This window comes from Enhydra lutris, unplaced genomic scaffold, assembly GCF_002288905.1.
Source record: "Enhydra lutris kenyoni isolate GAN:26980312 unplaced genomic scaffold, ASM228890v2 scaffoldscaffold90, whole genome shotgun sequence".
Taxonomy (NCBI): domain Eukaryota; kingdom Metazoa; phylum Chordata; class Mammalia; order Carnivora; family Mustelidae; genus Enhydra; species Enhydra lutris.
Window position 1 is genome coordinate 5566965 of NW_019154174.1, and position 24378 is coordinate 5591342.

The window sequence follows — 24378 nt, forward strand, 5'->3', positions numbered from 1 at the left end:
TCAGGCCCCTCTCTCACAGCTCCTATGGGATGGAGACAGAAGTGGGAGGCCTCACCCATGCTTCCCTAGGCTTTTTAGGTCCTTCAGCCTCGCCCAAGGCCGGCTGAGGTGGGAGGGGCCGGCGGAGATGGGAGGGGCCAGCGGAAATAGGAGGGGCTGGCCGAGGTTGGGGGGTGGCCGGCGGAGGGAGGGGGGGGCCGGGGGAGGTAGGAGGCTGAGGTGGGAGGGGCCAGCGGACGGGGAGTGCGGGGACCTTACATGTGTGTGCAGAACTGGTAAAGCAGGAAGAAGAAGGCCACTACCAGAGCGCCCACCAAGATGTGATGGAAGAACTCGGAGTTGGATTCTGTTAGACGAGGAGGAGGAGATGGGGACCTGGTCTCCTCTCCAATGGAAGGGCCAAGGGCAGCTCTTCTCCAGGCCCTGGGAAGGAAGGCAGCCCCTTCTCAAGTGGGTTCATACCTGAGTTAACAAAGATGACCGGTTTCTCTCCAATAAACTGGGCCACAGCCAGGAGCCTGGCTTGGTCTGAGTCTGGGTAATCAAAGAAGTCGGGTCTGTCTATGAAGTACAGAGACTCTGCTCCCCGAGCCAAGGTGTTGGTGCTCTCCTGGCTGGGTGCTAGGGAACAAAGTCTATGTCAAGAATCAAGCAGACCCCTGCCCTCCATCCCAAGAAGCTCTAGCTGACCCAGGACCCTGCCAGGCCACACAGCCTTAGCGTGGCTGGGGAGGGGCTTGATTCTGTTCCAGGAACTTCTCAGGGATCAACGGAGCTCTCCATGTGAAGGATGAGGAGGGTGGGAGAGACATGTGAAGGGAGAGGAAGGCCCTTCCTCAGCCTCCCAGCTCCTAAGGCAGATCAACCCTTCACCCCAAGACTCCCTCCTCCCCACTGCTCCCAGGATAGCTTCCCACCTGTTTCTATGGCCCCCAGCCCAACCAGCCACACCCATGCCCACGCCCACTGCCACAGCCTCATGACACTTCCACTCCTGTGACAGGGTTGGGGGCTCTGTGATGTCACAGCCTGGGGTCATTCTGAGCATGAGCTCTGGGGTGAGGGGAAAGAGAAAGCACTGGGAGCTGGGACCCTCCCCCCAAGTCCCCACACCAGAAGACACTTTAGGACCCCCTTCGCCCAGGGCCTTCATCGTTGGGGTGATGCCAATGATAAAACAGTAACGGGGCAGTCCCAACATTTAGAAATAGGAGGGACCTGGGACAAGCTTGCTGGAAGCTGGGACTAAGGAGAGGTGCCTTTATGTAGCAGGCACCGTCTTTCCTGGGGTGAGGGGCAGGGATAAACACTTCCAGTTACCCCCCACCCCCATCCACTCTCTACATGGACTCCGTTATCCATCACAGTTAGCCTGTCCTCAATATACAGAAAAGGGAACCAAGGCACAGAGGAGCAAAGTAATGTGGGCGACGCACACTTCCCAGGGCTGTGCATTTTCCTCTCTGAGGCAACCCCCTGCCTGTGTCCCCAGATTCAAGGGCATAGGGGGTGTCCCTTAGCGCTCTGCTGAGGATGACCCTGGGGTTGGGAGCCAGGAGAAATAACAGGCTTGTCCCACTAGGTGGCAGCAGTGCTCACCGTTGCCCTTTTCCCTCCCACCCTCGAGAGCACCGCTCCAGCTCCCCCAAGCCCTCCTCCCGCTTCTTCCCGCAGGTGCTGCAGGAGAAGGTGCTGCTGCGGGAACGGCTGGCTCGGGGGTTGTCGGAGGAAAGGCCCGCCCATCTCGAGGCAGATCTTTTGGTCACCCACAGCACCCTGGCAGGCTCCCCTCTTTGGGTGGGGTTCCCCAAGGACCATCCCATTTCCCATTTCCAATCCCTGCTGTTCTCTATTTGTCACTTCCCAACAGCCGCTGTCAATCCTGCGGGCCCTCTCAGCCTCAAAGAGTTAGCTCTCCTCTGATTGGCAGGTGGGCCTGTCCGTCACCGATGTGTCCCGCCCCACCCAAGCCCAAGGACACTTCAGGGTCTTCTTGGTTTGACTACACAGATGCCTGTTGGACAGTCTCTGCCAGTCCGGTTCTGTGACTTCCCCCAAAGCAGGCACGTGTCTGTGGCGTGTTGGGGGGATGGTGTCTTCGGTCCTGTGATGGAGGCGGATCCCCACTCCTCCTCTTTTTTTGCCCTCGGGCTACCCTCTGTGTTCTCACAATAGCCCGCAGTCAGGTGGGTCCTTGCTCTGCTCAGCTTCTATTTCCTGAACAATAAAGCTCAGGGAGGAGAAAATGGGGGGAAAGGAGACACAGACTAACATCTAACATCTACGGGATGTCCTGTGGGCCTCTTTCCCCTACACTGCTCTTCTAAGAAAGAGGAAGTGACTTACCCAAAGTCATGGCCCCCGTTTAGCCAGGAGAAGGGCTCCAGAGACTTAAGTCATGGGAGTAGATCCTGGAGTCTTCTCACCCACCCCAAAAGAGTGCAGCTGCCCTCCACCAGAAAAGGCCTTTTTGACACTGACAGTGAGGTAAATGTATTGAGTTCCTGCTCTGTGCTGGGCTCCATTTGTGGCCTAGATAGAAATCACCAGGGCTTGGTCTCTGCCCTCAGGGATCACAGGGGAAAGAACTCTTGGGTGCACATCATTCAGGTATAGACAGATGACCCCTCAGGGGCTGTCTACACTTGCTGTCTCCGCTTCTGTTCTTCAACCCCTTCCAACCTGGCTCTGTCCTCACCACTCCACTGAAGCCACTTTTGCCAAGTCTAACAATGACCTCTTAACTTGCCAAAACTGATGGTTACTTTTTTTCATTCCATCCATCTCGTCTCGCAGCAGAACCATGCCCTTGCCTCTCGGTGTGAGAGCCATGCTCGCCCATTTTCAGGGTTCTTCCTTCTCCAGCCAGCTCAGCCTTGGACCTTCTCTTTTCTGTCTATATTCTCTCCCCCTAGGTGATCTCATTCAGTCTCATGGCTTTAAATACCTTCTATATGCTGGTGACTCACAAATGTATATTTCCAGCCTAGTCCTCCCCTCTGAGCTCCAGACTCCTCTATCCAACTTCCTGCTTCGTGTCTCTCTATGTCCAAAACCATCTCCAATTCAAGAGATCGCACATGGGCCTCTCGGTTCTCCTATCCCAAACTGGGCTCCTGCTTCCCATTCCCGCAAATGGGTCTCCCCGTTCCTTGAGCCAGGAGTCACCTTAAATGCCTCCCCCCCCACTCTCTCTCTGCTGACAGAGCAATCATCAAGCCCTGGTGGCTCAGTTCCAACATAAACCTCAAATCCATCCACCTCTCTCATCCTCCATTGCTGCCCACTCTTTCCAGTCAACCCCATGCCTCCCCTAGTATTTTCGACAGCCTGTGGACTGGTGGACTTCTCTCCGTTCACTCCTCCTTTGGGGAGAACAAACCAGAACACTCGGACCCCCTACTTAAAACCCTCCGACGGCTTCCTACGGTGCCCGTGTGTTATGAACTTCTTGCCCTGACCTGCAAGACTCTTGCTCAGCCCCTCCACCCACCCACTTTAGCTCTTGCACGACTCCCCTCGCTCAGCACTCTCCAGGCTTTGCACACACCTGTGCCTAGGACACGCTTGCCACCACGCGTGAACGGGCCAACTTCTCCTATCTTCTGAGTCTCAGCTGAGCCCACACTTTGCACAGGAAGGGAACTCCCATGGCCTTCGGATCATGCCCTGTCCATCTCACTGCTTTGGAGTTGTCTGTGTCTTTGTCTTGTTTCCCCCTACAAGCCTGTGAAGATCACTGCTCTTGGTCATAGACTTGCACCAAAGTACACAGTAGGAGTCCAATAAATGCTTATTGGCTGAATGGATGGATGAAAAACTTTCCACCTGTGGACAAGCCGGGGCTAAGCACTATCTGCTCTTTGCCTGGTAACTGGCTTGAAGTCCCCCTCCATGCTCACCTTGCCACAACCAAGGCTTTCTGGAAGCGTGCTGCTGGACCTGAGCTAAGCCACGAGCAGGCAGCAGCCCACGAGGCAGGATTTCTTGGCCAGGTTTCTCCCCTGACTCCCGCAGGCCCAAGTCCGCCTCTTGGCAAACCCACCAGCTCTGGTCCTGGACTTGGGGGGGGGGTCTCCCTTGGTCCTGCCTCCCCTCTCATCTGGATAGCCCCAAAGGAAACCTGATGATTGCCTTTAAATAGATATTATTTTAAAGTATTCTTTTGAATGGGGAACAGAGGCAAACAGTATAAAATTCAAAGTGTACAAAAGCATAGAATGTAAGTCTTTCCTATTCCTGCCCTACGCTACCCCCCAGCAATCTCCTTGGAGCGTGGTTACCACTTTTTTGGGCAGCCTTCCAGGGATAAGTTAAGCCCACAAAAAAACCAAACACGTATGAACTCTTTTCTCCCCCTTCCATTCATACTGTTCCGCGCCTTACTTTTTTAGATTAAGCTGAGATCAGGAAGACGACTCTATATACGAGTGTGCCTACAAGTATGAGGGCCTCTCTCTCAACATATGAAACTGGGTCAGAACTGATTGAACCGATCCCCCCACTTGTGGACATTTAAGTTGTTTCCAGTCTTTTGTCATTGCAAACGTGCTGCCTTTAAGAATCCTGAACTTCGATTATTTTGCTCATGGGCCAGCATATCTGTAGGATAAAATCCTACAAGTAGAATTTCTGGGTCAAAGAGTCTGTGTGTTTGCCATCTTGGTATCTACCGTCAGAAGGGCCTCCGCAGAGGTGGTGCCCATTTCCCCACAGCATTGTGTGCATTGTGTGTTAACAGATGCTTTGAGTTTTGTCATCTGGTCGGTGATGAGTGCTATCTCAGCGTGGTTTGACTTTGCATTTCTCTCGCTTTTTTAAAAAAAATCATTTATTTTTAAAAAATACACATATTTCTCTCTTAACCACTTGCAAGCATGCAGTTCCGTGGTGTTAAGTACATTCACATTATTGTGGAACCACACTTCTCTTACTTTTAAGTCATAAAACTTCAGGATGCCAATTTAGGGCTAGGCCCAGCTTGGGGGAGCCTCCAAGGCACTCCCTCGTGGTGGGGGACACAGAAGTGTAAACAGGCGGGAGAACTGAGCCTAAGGGAGCACATTGGAAACTAGGGGATGGTGTGGGGATGCTCCAGGAAGGCTTCTAGGAAGAGGTGACCCAGGATGACCCCGGGAAGGAAGGGAAGCTCTTCCAGGCCTGGGAAGAGCCAAGGAGAGCCTGGAAGAGAGCCAAGGTCCAGAGGCCTCAGGGGATCCAGGTGTGTTCTAGGAACTACAACGAAAATTCCTGCCAGACAGCCGGGGATCGGATCGGAGAAGGCCACTGTGAGGACTCTGTCTTGGGGGGACAGAGAGTTTGGGACAAAGAAGAGCAAGGATCCCAGGCTGGAGTTTAACAGGCGCATGGCGGGGTTCAGGTGGGAAAGGGCAGACAGGTGAGGGACCTAACTGCAGGGCTCCGGGGCATTCAGAAAGAAGTCCGACGCCCCTCCCCACCTGATGAACACAGTTGGAGATGGCAGGAGGTGGGGTGAGGGAGGGTAGATTCCCAATGGTCATGCCATTCCTGAGGAGGGTACCTGGGCCCTTGGGGTCTGGGTTGGGCCACAGGAGAGACGCCTGAACAGCTACAGAGAAGAGGCGTGGGGGAAGCCGCAGCCTCGGACCTGTCCCCTCCCTCTGACTGTGAGGTTCCCCAGCACGGCTCGGAGACCCCCCATATCCCAGACCCGCGTGCCCGGGAGGATCCGATTCCCGCCGCCTGCCCACGCCGGGATCACTGCGGATCTCTAAGCCCCGCCCCTAAAGACAGGGGGAGGGGAAGGCCCGACAACCTACTCCCTCCCCCGCGCCCTCTCCGTGGGGGAGGGGCGTGAGGATGCGCGGGGGGCGGGGGGAGGAGGAGGAGGAGGGTGGGGGAGAAGAGGAGGGGGGGGAGGAGCGGCGTCGCCATGGCAACCAGGCGGGTGGTCCGGCCGGGCAGACCCGGGAGGGAAGCGAGAGGACCGCGGAGGAGGGAGGCGCCGCCGGCTCGGCGCGGGGGCAGGGGCGGGGGCCCGGGGTCTCCGGGGAGTTGGGGAACACCGGGCAATTCTGGCCGCTGATTCCCGGTGGCGCAGGGAGCCCGGGTGTCTGCGAGTGTGTGCATGCGAAGTTCTCCGGGTTGGGTTAGTGCATGTGTGCGAGCGTGCGCACGTGGGCGCAGGCGTGTGCGCGGGAGTGCCTGTGGGTGGGTGGGTGGGTGGGTGTGTGTGCCCTCGCGTGCCGCCCGGACTGTGCCCGGCCGGCGCTGGCGGGAGAGTCCCGCCCCCTCCCCAGCCTCCGGCCGCCCCTCCCCGCCCCCCGCCGCCTGCGCCGGCTGCTTCCTCGCCTCCACCTCGCTCACCCCCTCCTCCCGCACTTTCTCCTGCTCTCCCTCCCTCCCTCTTCGGCTCTCCGTGCCGGACTCCGCGCTCTTCTCGCTGGCCGCCGCGGGAGTCGCCGGCCGCCACCGCCCAGCCTGCACCTGCCGTCCCCCCAGTGCCTGGGCACCTGTTGGAGGCAGACACAGACACAGACACAGGTGCAGAGGGCTGGGCCGCCGGGGGTGTGAGGGGGAGGGAGGGCGTGTGCGGTAGCCTGTGAGCCCACGGGGTGTTTAGGTCCCTGGAGGCTGCAATTTCTGGCGCCTCTTGGAGAGCCGGTCTCAAGAGGAGGCATCCGAGGCAGGGGTTCGCCTGAGGGGGTGGGGGGCTACAGGGTGGGGGGGAACCCGGCAGGCAGGCAGGTAGGCAGACAGATCCTGGGGCTGAATGAAGGGCCAGTGGGCCGTGGAAGCCTGGAGGAGTGGGTGACACACGGACCAGACAGGCTCCTGGTGCAGAGGGATGGACAGAGCCTAAGACCAGCAGAGGAGGGGCAGAGGAGGGGGCCTGCCGGGCTGCTTCAGAGATTGGCAGGGCCCAGGGGCAGACGGTGTCCCAGGATGAGGGGCAGGGGCTGCGAAGATGGCATCGGGACTGTCCAAAGGTATGTGGACATGGCCAACGGCAGGGACCAGGACCCATCTGGGGAGTGGGCTGGGGACCCAGTCCTGGTGCAGCACAGCTAGGGGTCTGGGGCCCCCAGGCCTCCTGCGGGCCCACCCACTGGCCCAGACTGCCCTCTCCCTCCTTTCCCAACACACCTGGGAAGAGAAGCCAGGGAGGGTCCCACCACCTGGGGAGGTCACCATCTGGCCCTCAGCCAGCTGCCAGCAGGTAGGGAGGAGGAGTCCTCCTGGGGCTCACGCTCTCTGGATCCTCCCTCCCGCAGCCCAGGGTGCTTGCTGCATGAGGGCCCGCAGAGGCGACCGCATGACCATCAACATCCAGGAGCACATGGCCATCAACGTGTGCCCCGGGCCCATCCGGCCCATCAGGCAGATCTCAGACTACTTCCCCCGCCTGGGACCAGGACCCGAAGGCGGGGGCAGGGATTTCAGGGAGGCCCCTGCCCGCCTTGCGCCTCTGGCTCTGGCCCCGCCTGCAGCCCTTCTTGGGGCCACCACGCCCGAGGACGGAGCCGAGGTGGACAGCTACGACTCGGATGATACCAGTGAGTCTGGGGGCTGGCAGGACCCCGGGGTGTTGGGGGGTGCTGGGGCCCCGCTGGGCGTGTTGGGGGAGGCAGGCTCTGCCTCCGCAGCTGCAGGCAGTGTGGAGATGACAGTTTCAGAAAGGCTCAATATTCAATATTTCTGCTGAGACACTCAACCACCCACACAGCCCCTTGCGGCCCAGCCAGGGACCCAGACGCTCGTGTGCGCGCGCACACACACACTCACAGGCCGACAGACACCTTCCCCAGCCGCACAGCAGCCGGCCTGCCCACTGGGCTCACGCACACACACCTGTCTTTACACACTGACTCACGCTAGTCTTCCCGCTTCTGCAGCCGCGCTGGGCATGCTGGAGTTTGACCTTCTCTATGACCAGGCCTCCTGCACCCTCCACTGTAGCATCCTTAGAGCCAAGGTAGGTATCCCGGCTTCCCCAGCCCGTTTCCAGGTCCCCAGGTTGGGCCCCCTCCTCCTCCTCCTGGCCCCTGTCCCCCAGCACCCTTCTTCTTGACTCTCCGCACCCCAAGGATCCACTCTGCAGAGGGAGGGAGGGAAGGAGGCAGACAGGGCTGGGAGCTTGCAGCCCTCTTCCCTCCCCTCCCCTCCCCTGCAGGGCCTCAAGCCCATGGATTTCAATGGTCTGGCCGACCCCTATGTCAAGCTGCACCTGCTGCCTGGGGCCTGCAAGGTAACGGCCTCTTCTGTCCCTCAGCCTGACCTGGCTGGTGGATCTGTCCCCAACCTGCCCCTGCCTTCAGCCTCTGTGGGTCTGGGGGACGTGTCCTGAGAACCTTCATCTCCACACCTCAGGCCAATAAGCTCAAAACAAAGACTCAGAGGAACACGCTGAATCCTGTGTGGAACGAGGATCTGACGTACAGTGGGATCACAGACCAGGACATCACCCACAAGGTGCTCAGGTGAGGGCTCCGTTGTCCCTGCTACCCGGGATCCCAGCTCGGCGCCTCCTCCGGGGGCTGTCATTGCCACCTCCTTTGGTTGATCTGCCCCCCATTAAGGCCCTCTCACATGCCCTGGAGCAGTCACTGGCCCCCCATTCCCCTTCTACGGCAGCAGGCAAAATGTGTCCCTGGCACTCCTGCCCCTCCCAAGAATCTCCTCCTACTGCTGCTCCAAGAGAAGACTGGCCACTCACTGCAGACTGGTCTGTTGTGTCTCTTCCCTGGAGAGTGCTCCCCGCTGTGCCTCCTCCTGGAAGCTTTCCCTGGTTGCCGAGAGCCCTCCTCATAGCCCCTGACAGGTCAGACCTATGTAGCAGAGGTCTGCCCGTTCTGTTTCCTGTGCCGCCCCAACAGCCAGTGCCAGGGAGTCAAGTTTTCAGGGACCGGAAACTTGCTCCATCGTTCCAGGAGGTGGAGCTGTGGGGCCTGTGGTCCCTGACCGGATGGAGGGGCACCACAGCGCAGGCTTGTGAGGCCTTTAGCTGTGTTCTTGGCAAAGGGGAAGTGGGATGGGGGGAGGGAAGGGTTGGCATTGGGGGCCTCCGGGGGCGTGGTCAGGCTGGGTTTTGATCACCCTGCTGGCTGTGAGGCCAACTGGGGGTTCAGGGGGAGTGGGGGAAGACAGAGGCAGACCCCAGGAAGGCTGGCCCATCTTTCAGGAGGCCTGAGCAGCTGAGTGCTCACCGGGGCCCAGCCCTGGGCTCTGCACTATGACATTCATTTCCCTTGATTCTGATAGGTATAGGGGCTGGGTACTCATAGCTCTGTTTTATAGATGGGAATTGAGGCACAGGAGGTTACGTGACTTAGCCAAGGTCACACGGCAGCTAGTAGGTGGCAGAGGTGGGAAATGAATAGCTCTCTGTGACAGAGTTCCTCAAGACTGTCAGGACAGAAGGGAGCAAGGAAAGCTGCAGAAGGGGACGAATGGAACTAAAGGCAATCATGTCTTAAAGATTTTATGAGAGAACAAGAGCAAGCGAGAGCGAGAGCAAGTGCAGTCATGCACACTAGCAGGGGGAGAGGGAGAAGCAGGGAGCCCGGTGCTTGGCTCGATCCCAGGACCCCGGGATCAGGACCTGAGCCAAAGGCAGAGGCTTAACTGACTGAGCCACCCAGGCGCCCCTGAAAGCAATCATTTCTTGATCGCTGGGCCCACGTGCCTCTCCCAGGCTGCCTCCCTGCTGCACACAGACAAGGACAGGAGTGCCAGACTATGGGATCCTCTTCCGACCGCCCAGGGCTCCTCCAGGAGCTTCTAGCCCTTGCACACTGTCACCCACACCCCCAGTGCCTGCTCTGGGAACCATGTTCAGTTGGATCCCGTCCCCAGGCTCCGAACGGAGGCAGCGGAGGGTGGTGGCCCTTGGGATTTGTGAGGGCTTTCTGAAGGAGCTGCTCGCGTTCCGATGGACCAGGGCTGGCCTGGGAAGCCGGAGAGGGTGGGGCGGAGGAATGGGGCAAATGACAGCACCCTATCACGCTCCAGGCCAGGCGCTCACCACACAGCCCAGGAAATGGGTGAGGTATGGAGAATTTGGGACAGAGCTAGGACTGGCTTCAGGTGCTCAGAGTTGGGTTGGAGGGCCTTTCTGCCTGACCCGAGCAGACCCTGAGCCTGCAGTTCCCTGCCAGGATCTCCGTCTGTGACGAGGACAAGCTGAGCCACAACGAATTCATAGGGGAGATCCGAGTGCCCCTCCGCCGCCTCAAGCCTTCGCAGAAGAAACATTTTAACATCTGCCTTGAGCGCCAGGTCCCGGTCTGTGTAGGGGCTGGTCTGGGGGGGGTGGAGGGCGGTGACCCTGGGGAGGCCAGGTTTCCAGAACCTTCTCTCGGTCCCCTCAGCTGGCTTCCCCATCCTCCATGTCGGCGGCTCTGAGGGGTATCTCCTGCTACCTGAAGGAGGTGAGGTGCCTCCCCGGGGGGCAGGCGTGGGTGGGTGGGGGCGGGGCTGCAGGCTGAGCCCCGAGTCTGTCCCGCAGCTGGAGCAGGCCGAGCAGGGTCCCGGGCTGCTGGAAGAGCGCGGCCGCATCCTGCTGAGTCTCAGCTACAGCTCTCGGCGCCGGGGCCTGCTGGTGGGCATCGTGCGCTGCGCCCACCTGGCCGCCATGGACGTCAACGGCTACTCGGACCCCTACGTCAAGACGTGAGCCCGCCCCACCCTGGAGCCTCACCCCTGCGCCGGCCTCCCTGGGGACCGACCAGCCCCTGACCAACCTGCTCCCCCGCCCCGTCTTCCTCCGTAGGTACCTGAGGCCTGACGTGGATAAGAAATCCAAGCACAAAACGTGTGTGAAGAAGAAGACTCTCAATCCAGAATTTAATGAGGTGAGTGGGGCAGGGCCCAGAAATTGGGGGTGGGGGGTGGGGCGCAGGGTCCTGGGGCCTCACGGAGTATGTGGCCTGCTCTGCCCCAGGACTTCTTCTACGAGATGGAGCTCTCCGCTCTGGCCACCAAGACCCTGGAAGTCACAGTCTGGGACTATGACATCGGAAAGTCCAACGACTTCATCGGTGAGGGAGGAGTGTGCCGGGTGGGGGCTGATGGGTGGGGCGCGGGGGAGAGGGGTTGGCTGGCAGAGAGCCCAGACCTGACGGTGCCTGCCTCTTGTCGCCTCCCAGGCGGCGTGTCCCTGGGGCCCGGGGCCCGGGGCGAGGCCCGGAAGCACTGGAGTGACTGTTTGCAGCAGCCCGATGCAGCCCTGGAGCGCTGGCACACCCTGACCAGCGAGCTGCCCCCTGCCGCTGGGGCCCTGCCCTCCGCCTCCGCCTGAGCGCATGGCCCCCCGCCCGGCACAGGCCCCGTGGGGCCGGAACCCCACCTTCGCACGAGTGTGTTGCACGTTTACACGGGGTGGACGCCCCACCCCCCACTACCTGTCTTATTTTCGTGAGAGTCTGCGTGACCGTGGGTCTGTCTTTCTCGTGAGGGACCGTGGCGGTCTGTGTTCACATATGCAAACTTCCTCCTGCCTGACTCGCTCCCATGCAAATATGCAAACACCATTCCCGTGTGCGCCCGAAGGGGGCTGTTGCGCCTCCCTCCTGCCTCTCCAGGCTGCCCCGACCCCCCCAGGGAGGAGGTCGGATTCGGGGGGGTTCGGAGGAGGAGACAGTCTCCAAAAAAGAGAAGGACAAAAAACCCCACAAGAAACAAAAACACAAAAAAAGAGCCACTCCTTTAATACAGAACCCTCGGTAAAAACCAACCAACCTAGCCCTGTACAGCTGCCCTTTTAAATGGGGAGACCACCGCGGGCTCTCTGCCTGTCCCAGAGTGGGCAGATGCTCGTGGCCACTCATTTAAAGAACTGTCCCCTGGCTGGGGCCGGGATGGGAGGGCAGGGCCTCTGCCCTGCCCCACAGGGACCCACCTCTCTGTGGGGGTGGGGGGGGGACGATATTTGTGCATGTTTACGCCTCTTCTGATTGTGTCAGTGGCCGCGGCATGGCAACTGGGCGCCAATAAACGTCTCTGCGGAAGCGGGGGGCTCGTGTGTGCTGACTTCGGGCACAGGATGGGGGCCCGGCCAGAGAGGGGGTCACTCCGGGATGTCGATCACCAGGTCGTCGTCCCCGTCCAGGGCGTCGTCCCCGCTGCCCGCGTCGCTGAACATCTGCCGAGGGACGGCGCTCAGGATCGTGGGGGGGGGGCATTTTGGGGGGGGGGTAGGGGGGCCAGGGCCGCCCCCACCCCAGCCCCAGAACCCCGGCCCGGGAAGGTCAGCGGCCCTCCCACGGGGCAGTCGGGGGGTCCCACCGCCATCTGCAGCAGGGGGAAGAAACAGAGGGAGGGCTGGTCAGGGAGGCACTGGACCTCTGGGAGGCTGGCAGGGCCTCTTCCCGCGGCCCTGGGGGACAGGGAAGGGGGCGAAGGCTCATGCCAGGCCAGCCAATGCTGGGATCAGGGCTGGGGCCCTGCCTCACCTCAGCCCCTTGAGTCTCAACCCAGCGAGTGCCTGTAGGTGAGGGGTGGTGATGGAGGCGGTGATGAGCGGGGTGGTGGTGGTGGGGGGGGGTCTCACAGGACACCAGGAGGGGAAGGCCGGGCTGCCCTCTCCAGGGAGGCATCTTGGCTGACCGGTGCACTGGAAGCTGGTCAGAGTTGGCCGGCAGTGCCGGCCGGCCCGCCTCCGACCCCACTTGGCAGCACTGGCCTTCTCTCCCTTCTACTTTAGGACTCACTGGTGAGGTGGAGGGTGTCCTGGGTCTTTGCCCCGCCCGCCGGGTAAGGCCTCTACCTCTTATATCTTGGATGGGGCCCCTCCTTGGGATCCCCGCAGCCACTGGCCTAGGCCAGGCCCTCTTCTCGGCTCACCTGGGCTACGGTACCAGTCTCCTAACTGGACTCCCTGCCTTCAGCCTCTCCCAGAGCCAGCTCCTCCTCCACACTGCAGCCCGAGTGCGCTCTCTAAAACACAGACCTGAGCGCGTCACTCCTCCACTCGAGGGATAGGCGGGAAGGCGCACCTGAGAACAGGCCAGTCCCTCCACCTGGAGTGTCCTTTTCTAGTCACCGGAAGTCTTGCTTTGTCCCCTGAGGCTTAGAAGTGGCCTCTGTCCGGCCCAGCCCTCCAGCCCCCGCCTCCTGCCAGGTGTGAGTCCCCCCATCCCACCCCAAGAGAGCTCTGTGGACCCCAACTGGGAACCTGCTACGTGCCAGGTGACTGCTGCTAAAGGTCAGAGACCACCCTGGGACGGAGGGGAGGGCACAGCCAGAGGAGGAATCAGAGACTTGCAAATTAAGACCCTGAGCCACAGGCCTGCTGGGTCCCCACCAGGCAGGTCCCGTCTGGCCCCAGGTGGCGGTGCCAGGAAGCGCTTGCTTGTGTCTTTGCCACTGGGCCCACTTTCACACCTTCTACCCTCACAGCCTCACGTCTGCCTCTCCAGGAGCCCCCAGCCCTGCTGCTGTCCTTGGGGTGGTGGCAGGCCTGTGCCTCCAGGAACGAGAGTCAGCCAAGACCAGTGACAGGAGGCCCAGCTCCATGAGGACAGCCCCTTTTCTCTGGCTACAACCCACCCTGCCTGGCCTTCGTCAACAGCTTCTGCGTGACCAGGAGCAGCTCCCATTGAGCCCCAGGCACTGAGCTGTGTGTTTTGTCTCCCTGAACTCAGTTTATTCTACCCCCACCCCACCCAACAGAGAAGAAAGCTGAGGCTCAGAAGGGGGAAATGACTTGCCCAAGGTCACACGGGGAGTGTGTGGAGGACTCAAGCCCACTCTGACTGAGGCCCAGGCCCTTAACAGACCCGCTCCCATCTTCATGGCTGTCCCTTGTCTCCCCAGACCAAGCCACGCAGGAATTTCAGTGACCCCCACCCCTTTACAAGGACCTTCTGGCTCTGGATTCCCAGGCCTCTGTAATCCCTCCCTCACCCTCTGTTTCTTCTCGCCATCCTTCTCCCTCCTCAGTCCTGCCCGAACAATACTTCTGCCATGTCCCTGTCTTCCTTCCAATCCTGTTGAGCCTGAAATTTCCAAATCTCACCTCCCCTGGGCTCAAATGTTACCTCTTCTTTGAGGCCTTCCCTGATTTACTCCTTCCTCCACCACAGCAAGTGATCTGGGCCCCTCTCTCAACTAACCAAACTTTTCCCTCCTCGATGGTCACAGCTCCGCTCCCCGTCCTCTCGATGCAGGACCCACACCTCAGGAAACCTCACACCGCCACACCACACTCATGCCACACCTCCCCCAGCACCCACTCCAGGCTTCACAGCCCCTGGCCTGCCACACCATCCCGGCTCTACAGTCCAGAAGCAAACCCCTACCGAGGAGAGTGCAGGGCCAAGGTCACACAGATGGTAAGAGGCAGGGCTGGGATTTGAACTCCAGAACCCACACTCTTCACCACCACAAACGTGACCTCCCAATTTGCCTCCAACTTCTGTCTACCCAACTTGAAAGCTGCCCTGTCAAGTCCCAGTTCCACTTTGACTCGGAGCTGTAAGGGTGCTGTGCCGCCCGTGCCCTCATCTCTCCCAGGGTTCAGCACGCAGGCCTCTTCCCTGCTCCATCCGCGTTTCCCCCCAGTCACACGCGGCTCCACGCTGAGCACTTCAAAACATGCACCCCACGAGCCCCAAGTTCCTAGTGTCTCACTGGCCTTTCCAGACTGCATGTCCCAATTTGTCTTCCCTCCCAAAGCTGCTCGCCCCGCATCCCAGAGGCGGCCATCCCACTCCTTCCGTTGCTCAGGCCCCCAAACCCTGGAGCTGCCCCGGGCTTCGTGCCTTCCCGCAGCCCGCGCTGGCCTTCCAGTGGCTCCATCTTTGAAATCGATGCTCCCCACCTGCTTCCCTGTGGGGCCCTCCTCAGAGGTCTCCCCACTTCCATTCTGACCAGGTGCCTCCCTGGTCCTATTCTCTGCACCGCAGTCAGTCCCGTAAGGAAGAGCGGACTCCTCTGTGCCCGACCTTCTGCGACGGTTCCCCCGTTTCCCCCCGTTTCCTTCACAGAACAAGCAAAGTTTCTGCAACACGGAGAGGGCACTCCACGACTCTGCCCCTTGGTTATCTCTCTGACCTGCTCACCACCGCGCCCCCCAACCCCTCCCTTGCCTCCTACCACACCGGCCTCCTTCCTGGTGGCCCTCCTCGAGGCCTCTGCACTGCCTGCTCTCCCTGAAACACCTGTTCAGGGAGCCAGTGGTCATTTCTCGTTTCTTTGAAGCCTCTGACCCAGGAACGTCCCAGACTGCGCACCCCAAAACACCAGCACCTATCTACTCTAGAGCTCCCCCGCCCCCACTCTACCTGGTCCCATTTCTCGGCCCTGACATCCACTTATCTTGTCTGTTTCCACCTCTCTTGCTAGCATGGGGGCTCCGTGACGGCGGGGCTGCCGCCTCTGCAGCACCTAGAACAGTGCCTGGCACGCAGCACGTGTTCCCGAAATACTGGTTCGTTCCACGCTGTTTGGTTACTGAGTGACAGACGCAGGAGACGAGACCTGGAGGGTCACAGAGACCTGCTCAAGGTCACATGGCTTTTAACTGGTGCAGCCTGGACTCCAGCTGCCATGGCTTTGCCGTGCTCTGGGGCTGCCCCGCATCACAGACCACATGGGTCTTCACTCTGAGTGCCCCAAGGCTGGTCCTGGCCTCGTTCTTCTCCATGTCGAGCCTGGGGGCCAGGACGTTTCTGACCCACCCGTCGGTGCCTAGCCCTGGCTTGGGCCCCCGGCAGCCCCAAATCGATCCTTGGAAGTTCCTCGACAGGCCCCAGCCCGTCTTGAGCCTCCCTCGGATGGCGGTCCTCCTGCCATTCCGGCCCCTCCCTGACATCCCCCGATCAGGGTACCTTGAGTTTCCGGGGCAGGCGGGGCCGTTTCTCCCGCTTGGGCCTCAGGGGGCTGGGCTCGGGCAGCTGCAGGGCCAGGTAGTCAGAAGGGAATGGGGGGTAGGGGGGGGAAGCCAGCTGCAGGCGGGAGTGGGGGGATGGAGATGGGAAATGGAGTGGATGGGGTGGGGGAGGGAGGGAAGAAACGCAAACAGGAGGAGGAATGGAAAAACAAGAGGTGGTGATGAGTGTGGCTCCTGAGAACAGAAGGGGAAGGGACAGCAGCAGGACTGTGTCCTGAGCTCTGCTCTCCTCAGTCGCGCCTGTCCCCCATTCCTACACCAGAGAGAAGTGGGCAGCCCCGACGCACACCCCTCCAATGGACGCTTGCTGGCCACACCCAGACAGACATCCCCGGAGTCGGGCCGGCCTCCTGCTGAGGCCTGTCTGCCCAACGATGCCCACCTCACTCCCAGGCGGCTCAGTTACCGCCTCCCACCCTTGACCGCAACTCACCGAGCTCAGGTACGGGGAGGGGGCCGTGGAGGCCTGAAGGGGAAACCCCGCTGAAGGAGGCAGGGAGAGGCTGGAGGGGGAGGGGGCACCCCCCAGCGGAGGGCTTCTCTTCCTGGAGAAAGGACAGGGGACGGGGGCAGGGGGGTCAGAGGCAGCTATGAGGCCCAGGTGCCCCGGCCCACCCCCACCCCCCGAAGGAGGAGGATGGCTTCTTCTCACCTCTTAGGGGCTGGCGTGTCCGACAGCTTGGGTGTTCCCTCTGTCTCGCTGTTATCTGAAGATGCAGTGGCATCTGAGTCTGTGAGGGGGGAGGTCTGGTCAGAGAGAGGGTTGGGGGCTCTGGCCTACCCCTGAGAGGTGCTATCTCAACTCTGTGGAAGGACCCGGGGCACCGATGTGCTCTTCTGGGGAGGCCCACAGCTTCCTGATATGTCCTCGACAACGGACTTCCTGGCTGGACTCCCTCACAACACATCTGTCAAGCACTTAACTGCGCGCTAGGCTCTGGAAAGTTCACTGCTGCTCTCTGTGTTCCTAACCATCTGAGGAGGAAGGTGAGGGCATCACGTCCTCTTTCCAGATGAGTTCACTGAGGCTCAGAGAGTAAGGTGTAGAGCTGGGACTTGAAACCCCATCTCTGGCTCGTTGACCATCTTCTGCCACTCTCCCTTATGAGCCTCTCAAACCGCCTTCAGGTCCTGCCTCTGCTCCACTCCCCAGGTCCAGGGTCCGGCTAAGCGACCCCTCACATCTCTCCTATGTTTATCCACTGCTCCTCATCCCAACGACCACCAACTCAGGCCACCATCTCACAATCGCCGGCTCAGCCATCTCATCTCTCCTGCCACCCACTGTCCAGAACCATCTATTTGGAAAGCTGATCCCAGCCTTCCTGGTGACGTCCCCTGCAAGCCTGCAAGCCTTCGGAGGTCTTCTTAATCTGGTCTCAACCTACCTTTCTGGTCTCTGACCGCACTGTACTCTTTCTTCACATCATTACCTCTAAAAAGAAATTTATCTCCCAGTTCTTCACCTCTATCTAGAAAACCCATCGTTCATTTCATAAATAACTGATACCCAGGATATAGGCTGTCCCCAGTTTCTCTACTCAGATCCTCAAAATTAAACACCGCCTCTCTGAGAAGTCTTCCAGAATCCCTTCAGGCTCAGTTACTTGCTGGCTCTTCCCAAAACTCTCCGCTCTCACTTGTCAGGGCTCTCCTCACACTGTGCTAAGATGTGTCATGTGTGGGTGTCTCCCAGACCAGACGGTGGGCTTTTCCAGGCTACGAATTGTGGTTTACGTCTCTGGCTCTCACTCAAAATTTATCCCACTCTGACCGTGAACATGTGGTTTTTCTCATGGCTCCTGTCCTGACGTCCCCCTCAAACAGGAAGTTACCTGGAAAACCTCAGGGAAGGAACAGGCAGGCAGTGAGAAGCAAGACTAAAAGCCAAACAGTTTGCCTTGACCTACATGAACTGGCTTCCTGACCATTTCTCTGACCTCACCCATCACCTACCATCCCATTGTACATAAACTCATGGCCACTGGATATTCCAATAAAACGTTATTTACAAAAACAAGCAGCCTGCCTGGCTGTTGTCCGCTGACCCCGCTCCAGACCAGTGTTTAAAGGCTCGGTGGGGAGAGGTGATTGTATGTGTCATGGGTTATGAGGACCCCAGGCTGGAATCAGATCACAAATGCCCACCTTAGCACTTTTTCAAACTGTGGGTCTCAACCCTTCAGTGGGTCACAAAGTCAACGTGTTAGTTTGCAACCACCACTAAGCTTAAAAAAAAAAAAAAAAAAAAAAAAAAGGGCGCCTGGGTGGCTCAGTGGTTAAAGCCTCTGCCTTTGGCTCAGGTCATGATCCCAGGGTCCTGGGATCGAGCCTCACATCGGGCTCTCTGCTCAGCAGGGAGCCTGCCTCCTCCTCCTCCTCTCTCTCTCTGCCTGCCTCTCTGCCTACTTGTGATTTGTCAGATAAATAAAAATCTTAAAAAAAAAAAAAAGTAAAGGAAAAAAACAGTCTAAAAACCATCAGAACAAATGACATACGATGACCTTAACGTTTCATTCTCTTGTCTCATAAGAAAGTATGCCAATGGGACCTTGGTCTGACACGATAAGAAGTGCTCAAAGCAAAGTCTGGAAACGCCACCTACCATGCTTCAGCCCTTCTGCTCTGCAGACAACCTGGTCCCTTCTCACCTCGGGGCATCTACACTGGCCATTCCCTCTCCCTGGAAATCTCTCACTTGTATCTTCACAAGATGGGTTTCTGCTTCTTACCTAGGTCCCGGCTCAAACTTTCTTTCCTGAGAAAGGCTTTTCTGGAGTGCTCTACTGACACTGTCGCCTGCTTTTGCCTCGCCTGCAAACTAAGAATGGCTTTTACATTTTTAAAAGTGGGGTGAGGGCCGTGGACTCAAAGGAAAAATACTACTTAGGACATGTGGAAATCACATGAAATTCAAATTCCAGTGTCCACAAATAAAGTTTTATTGAAACACATCCGTGCTCATTTACTTACATATCACCTATGGCTATTTTTGCACTACCACAGCAGAACTGGGTAGTTGCGAGAGTTCTGCAAAGCCTGAAATATTTTTTATCTGGCCCTTTACAGAAAAAGTCTATCAACCCCTGCTCTACTCCGATCACTACCACACAACCCTGATTTTATTTCTTTCAAATCTAAGATCCTAGTTTCTTTGCTCTCCTGTTACCCCCAGCCAGAATGCAAGTTCCACTGTAGCCCCTGTGCAAAACAATAAATACTCCAGGGAAGGAATGGTAGAGGTGAAGGGCAAAGGAGATTTTATCAGCCTCTGAAGCCTATAAGGAGGGGCCCATGAAGCTTGCTGAAGTATCAGGAACCGCGTCCTCCACCAAGTTTTCATGACCTTGCTCACCAGAAGAATCTTCATCCACGTTCTCGTACTGCAGAAGGCGGTCTAGGAGGAAACTAAGGGAAGAGGCGGGGAGAGCAAGAATGTTTATTCCCAGCTCAGCAATGTTCTCCTGGACCCTGCCCCTTCTAGCTGGCCCGCGGGATCCTCTCACCAGCCCCAAGCCCGGCGCCATGCACTTGTGTCCCAATTCCAAGGATGGGGTCGGAATGTAGATCCACACGAGGCACATCACCCGCAGACATTCCCCCCTTCCCCCCACCGTGTCCCACCTCTTATCCCGGGACACCTTCAGCAACTTCCTCTGCGCCTTCCTCAGCTCCTCCTGGAAGCACTCGTGTTCCTGTATCACAGGCAAGGTGGACGCTGAGCCAACGGCCATCCGTAAAGGGGCCCGGAACCCGGCGACAGCTGACTCCTTTCTCCCTTTACACGTGGGTAAACTGAGGTCCTACCAGCTCCAGACCCCAACCCCCACAACCTCTCATCCCAGCACTCACGTAGATGAGGAACTTGAGCTTCCGCTTCAGGTTCCGGTATTTCTTCTTGTAGTCCACTTCGCCGTCCGCCGGCCCGTTCATGACCTGCCCCGGGAGCAGCGCCCAGCAGCAATCGGGCGTCCCGCTACCCAGAGCCTGCACAGCCCGGCCTCTCACGCCTTCGCTTCCGGAGACTCCGTAAGGATGTGTCCGCCGGAACTACAACTCCCAGCGTACCCCGCGCCCAAAGGCTCTCAACCACAAGGGCTGCCCTCTAAGGAACTCCAGGAAAGGAAAGTAGCTTCCAGGGGCTACGCGGAAGATGGCGCCGGAGCGACGCGATGATATCATAAAGATGGCGGACGCCGGAGGTACCTTTACCGAGTCTGGATGTACTTAGCAATCCCAAGCCACAGCTTTCCCCCAGGGATTCCTAGTCTTCAGGCGAGGATATCCTTTTCCATCTGTCTTTCGAAATCACGGCGGCCTACCTAGTGCCAGTGACCACGGACGGAGGCAGTGTCGCGGATTGATTACGTTACATCCGAAGGTTGCCGGCGCCGAGTCGGTTTCTAACGAGAACTTTAAAAAACGACTGACATTAAGAAAAGGGAGGAGCCGCGAACCCCTCCAACTACTTGAGGCAAGCAAGTTTCGTCTGGTAAAGTTCGGTCCAAGCGACTCGCAACCGACCCCCAACGGTCCCTCCCCTCACGGCGCCGCGACCCAGCGAGTGCGCAAGCTCCTGTCAAACGCGGTGACGGAGGCCGGAGAGAAAAAAAGGCGGGAGCCACCAATCCCAGGTGGAGGAAAATGGCGCGGGAGAACGAGATGCAGGAGTTCATCCGTAGCTTCTTCCGAGGCCGCCCGGACCTCAGGTACGCTAGAGGCTGGAGCTGGGGTTGGAAAGGGCAGGGGCGGGACGGGGACTCCGTCGTGACACATGTCTCCGCAGCACGCTCACGCACTCCATCGTGCGGCGAAGGTTCTTGGCTCACGCGGGCCGCGACCACCTGGAGCCCGACGAGAAGCAGGCGCTGAAGCGGCTGGTGGAGAAGGAGCTGCTGAAAGTGCAGGTGTGGGCGCGAGCCTGGGCCACGGGAAGGCGGGGTTTGTTGCTGAGGAGGAGGGGCGTGGGAGGGGGTAGGGAACGCAAACTTGGTACATGTTTTGCCCTCGCGCGCACACAGGTGGATGAAGTGAGTGCCAGGGAAGAGAGGCCAGATCTTGCCAGGAAGGCAAAGAGGCCGCCCACCCCCAGCAGTGGCCCCGGGAGGAAAAGGTTCCGTTTCAATTCGGAGTCAGGTTAGTGTCTTCGGCGTAGTGGGTTCATTGAAAAAGTATTTCCTGTGCGTGTATTATTATTATTTTTTTTAAAGATTTTATTTATTTATTTGACAGAGATCACAAGTAGACGGAGAGGCAGGCAGAGAGAGAGAGAGAGAGAGAGGGAAGCAGGCTCCCTGCTGAGCAGAGAGCCCGATGCTGGACTCGATCCCAGGATCCTGAGATCATGACCTGAGCCGAAGGCAGCGGCTTAACCCACTGAGCCACCCAGGCGCCCCTCCTGTGTGTGTATTATATCCCAAGGCATTAGATGAGGGGACAAGGCCAGTGAGTCAGGAACCAGGAATGGGGTGGACTGATTGATAGCGGTGTTTCCTGTTGCTCTTCCCTCCATCTGCCAGAGGCAACCAACCCTAAGTGGAGGGAGAGGGACAGGAGGAACCCATCCCAATATTCTTTTCTCTCCATGTTCCAGAGCCCAGCTCTGCAGCCTCCAGTCCAGACTGTTTTGGCCCCTCAGCAAAGAATGGGATGGCGGCAGAAGAAGTCAGTCCAGCTGAGGAGAGTCCAAAGCGAGCCTCAAAGAAAGCCACTGAGGAGAGCAGTGATGAGGAAGAACAGCAAAGGGAACTGGCTGCAAAGACTGGATTAGAGAAGGTGGCGGCCAAGGAAAGCAGTGAGGAGGAGGAAGAGGGCTCTGCCAGAACAAGTAAGGTCTCAAAGGAAGAGAGCAGCGAGGAAGATGAGGAAGAGGAGGAGGAATCTAAAGGCAGGATTAGGAAGGAAACTGTGACCAGGAATAAGCAGGCACCAGGCAAAACCTCAGCCGACGGGAAGCAGGCCAGGGAGGAGAGTGAGGACAGTGAGGAGGAACCTATCCAGACGACAAGAAAGAAGGCAGAGGGAAAGAAAGTTGCTAAAAGCCACCAGGAAAGTGAAAAGGACAGTGAGGAGGAGGACACCCTAGCCAAAAAGAAAGACAACAGAGAGGAAGAGGAGGAAAATTGGAAAGCTGGAGCCCGGGGCAATGGAGGGAAAAAGTCATCTTGGGAGGAGAGGAGCTCTAAGCAGAAAAGCAGAACAGCAAGGCTGCTGGGAGACTCAGAGGACAGAGAGGGACAAAAGGAAAAAGCAGCAACAGGCAGCGGGGATGACAGCGGGGGAGATGACGAGCCCCTGGTGCAGAGGAAGAGAAAGGACAGAACCTCGCGGAAGCGTGGGAAAAGGCAGAGTGGAAGCAGCGAGGATGGGGGAGACGGCTGGAAAAAGCTGCAGCCAGCTACTGAAGGCGCTGGAAAGACAGCCAAGGCGGGCAGTATCAGTGGTGAGGCGAGCGACTCGGGGAGGGAGGTGAGTGACAGTGAGGCAGAGGGTAGCCCTAAGCGGGAGAGGGAGAACCCCTCTTTCAAGAAGAGCTCCAGGAAAGGCAGGACACGAAGCTCCTCCTCCTCTTCCACAGATGGCAGTCCGGAACCCAGAGGCAGGAAGGTGAGGGTGACGATGGGGTGGGAGGCCACCTTTAGGGAAGAGGGAGACCCTGACTCAAGTCCAGAAGGTTTGGCCTGCAGCTGCCATCTTTCTTTGGCAGGCTGGCTCTGGTGGCCGCGGTGAAGACCACCCGGCTGTGATGAGGCTTAAGCGTTACATTCGGGCCTGCGGTGCCCATCGCAACTACAAGAAGCTGCTGGGCTCCTGCCGCTCACACAAGGAGCGCCTCAGTGTCCTCCGGGCAGAGCTGGAAGCCCTGGGCATGAAGGGTGAGTCCGGGTATGCCCTGGGGGCTGCAGGAGAGGGCCTGGGCGGCTGGGGAAGAGAGGGTCACCAGCCTTTTCTGCCCCAGGTAACCCTTCCTTAGAGAAGTGCCGGGCCCTGAAGGAGCAGCGGGAGGAGGCAGCCGAGGTGGCCTCCTTGGATGTTACGAACATCATTAGTGGTTCAGGTGAGGGGTTTCCTCCTACTGTCCAAGAGATGAGGCTTGATTTCCTCAGACAACTCATCTCCTGCTTTTCCTGCCCTGCAATCCAGGCCGACCACGTAGACGCACAGCTTGGAACCCTTCAAGAGAAGCAGACACCCCAGGGGAGCTATACCGCCGGACTTTGGGCTCAGAGGATGAGCAGCCCCGGGCCCCACCCCCAGACTGGTCACATATGCGCGGCATCATCAGCAGTGACGGAGAGAGTAACTGAGCCCCTCCGCTTTCCCGGGGGGGGGGGGGGGGGGCGGCTCTCCACTGGTAGAAAGCAGACACAGCACCACAACCCCTGTGCCATTGTGTGCCTGCAGAGCAGAAGCTGCTTTCTTCAAAGAAGACTTTGCACTCCCAGGGACACAAGTTTTGGAGTCCTATTTCTCACGTCCTCAGTTTAAGGTGTTTACAGGGGTTTATTTTTTGACTCAATAAAGGAGTTGTTTGAATCACCTCATCAAAAGTGGTCCCCACTTGGGGTGCCTGGCTGGCTCAGATAGAGGAGCACATGACTCTTGATCTTGGGGTCTCTGAGTCTGGGGTGTAGAGATTACTTAAAATTTCAAAACCAGTCCAAACCAAAACGGTCCCACCCTCACTCCCTACTTTGAGTCAGGAAGGTGAGTAGCCAATGTCCCCACCCCAGTTTGGTTCCCTTTTATTTCCCCCAAGTTCTCCAAATGAAGGCCCAGCCCCCAGACCCTGCCTTCTAATCTGCCACCAGGCTCTATCAGAAAGGAGTGTGGCTCCTCCCTCCCTTTCTCTGGCCCGACCAGCAGGGCCCTCATCATCCTACTTTCAGGCTGTGTTATATGCTCAGCTGGAAAGAGAGTGAAAAACTGGCCTTAAGAAAAATATGAGAAACACAGTGAAATGACTTGGGGACAGCCGGTGTTTACATCTTCCTTCTCCTCTTCTGGAAGTAGCCACTTAGTCTCTGGGCCAATTCTTTTCACCTTCAAGGAGCGGGGACAGGGCGTAGACCTGACCAATCCCAGTACCTCAGGCTTCTGGCTACAGACTGACCCAATGAAGTCACTTTAGGACTTTGCTGGCATACTCACTGCTGAGAATGCTGCTAAGATGTAGGCCTGGAGCTGCCGGGAGCCCGTGTGTGAAAGTGAACCTTCTGAAGATCTTTGAATCCCAAAGCAAAGGGAAGTAGAAGCCAAAAGACTGATGAATTCCTTTAAAGCTCTGGATCCAGCCATGCCCAAAGTCATTAAAACCACTGAAATCTTTAGTTACACAGCCCAATAAATTCCCTTTTTAAATACAAGTAACAATATCACCTCCCGCCAAATAGTCCTTAATACACACCTTGGACAGAAACGGTGAGTCCTGGGGTCTGTTAGAATAACCAACAGTTTATTAAAAGCTTGCTGTGGGGCTCTGTGCCAACCCCATAGCTGGGAGG

General features: G+C 58.3%; 4 protein-coding genes across 6 annotated transcripts; 2 read left to right on the forward strand and 2 right to left on the reverse strand.

The window, feature by feature from the left end:
- On the reverse strand, window positions 1-1020 carry LOC111162307 (chromosome unknown C16orf92 homolog). Its single transcript, XM_022526636.1, has 4 exons — window positions 918-1020; window positions 463-621; window positions 259-346; window positions 1-22 (listed from the first exon to the last, which is right to left on the reverse strand). Exons 1-4 carry the CDS (start codon window positions 979-981, stop codon window positions 1-3), a joined length of 333 nt encoding a protein of 110 aa, XP_022382344.1. The 5' UTR covers window positions 982-1020.
- Window positions 1021-6376: 5356 nt separating this feature from the next.
- LOC111162213 (double C2 domain alpha) lies at window positions 6377-11628 on the forward strand. 2 transcript variants are annotated; one of them, XM_022526449.1, is made up of 11 exons: window positions 6377-6525; window positions 7257-7538; window positions 7878-7957; window positions 8156-8230; window positions 8353-8462; window positions 10140-10266; window positions 10353-10412; window positions 10490-10653; window positions 10754-10835; window positions 10925-11021; window positions 11130-11628. In XM_022526449.1, exons 2-11 carry the CDS (start codon window positions 7274-7276, stop codon window positions 11279-11281), a joined length of 1212 nt encoding a protein of 403 aa, XP_022382157.1. In that variant the 5' UTR covers window positions 6377-6525; window positions 7257-7273; the 3' UTR covers window positions 11282-11628. The 2 variants fall into 2 exon arrangements, with proteins under 2 accessions (XP_022382157.1, XP_022382156.1); XM_022526448.1 differs by lacking the exon at window positions 6377-6525 and adding an exon at window positions 6950-6971.
- A 39-nt stretch (window positions 11629-11667) lies between these two features.
- Window positions 11668-19855, reverse strand: LOC111162214 (INO80 complex subunit E). The gene is given in 8 exon segments (XM_022526450.1): window positions 11668-12175; window positions 12178-12273; window positions 15813-15929; window positions 16308-16419; window positions 16527-16605; window positions 19230-19282; window positions 19499-19569; window positions 19727-19855. Coding segments are annotated over 8 exon segments (735 nt in total). The 5' UTR covers window positions 19808-19855; the 3' UTR covers window positions 11668-12049.
- Window positions 19856-20111: 256 nt separating this feature from the next.
- Window positions 20112-23445, forward strand: LOC111162212 (HIRA interacting protein 3). 2 transcript variants are annotated; one of them, XM_022526447.1, is made up of 8 exons: window positions 20112-20583; window positions 20661-20781; window positions 20896-21010; window positions 21468-21668; window positions 21735-22480; window positions 22581-22749; window positions 22833-22931; window positions 23018-23445. In XM_022526447.1, the coding sequence occupies exons 1-8, from the start codon at window positions 20519-20521 to the stop codon at window positions 23179-23181; spliced, it is 1680 nt and encodes a 559-aa protein (XP_022382155.1). In that variant the 5' UTR covers window positions 20112-20518; the 3' UTR covers window positions 23182-23445. The 2 variants fall into 2 exon arrangements, with proteins under 2 accessions (XP_022382155.1, XP_022382154.1); XM_022526446.1 differs by having other exon boundaries at window positions 21468-22480; window positions 23018-23442.
- Window positions 23446-24378: the final 933 nt, after the last annotated feature.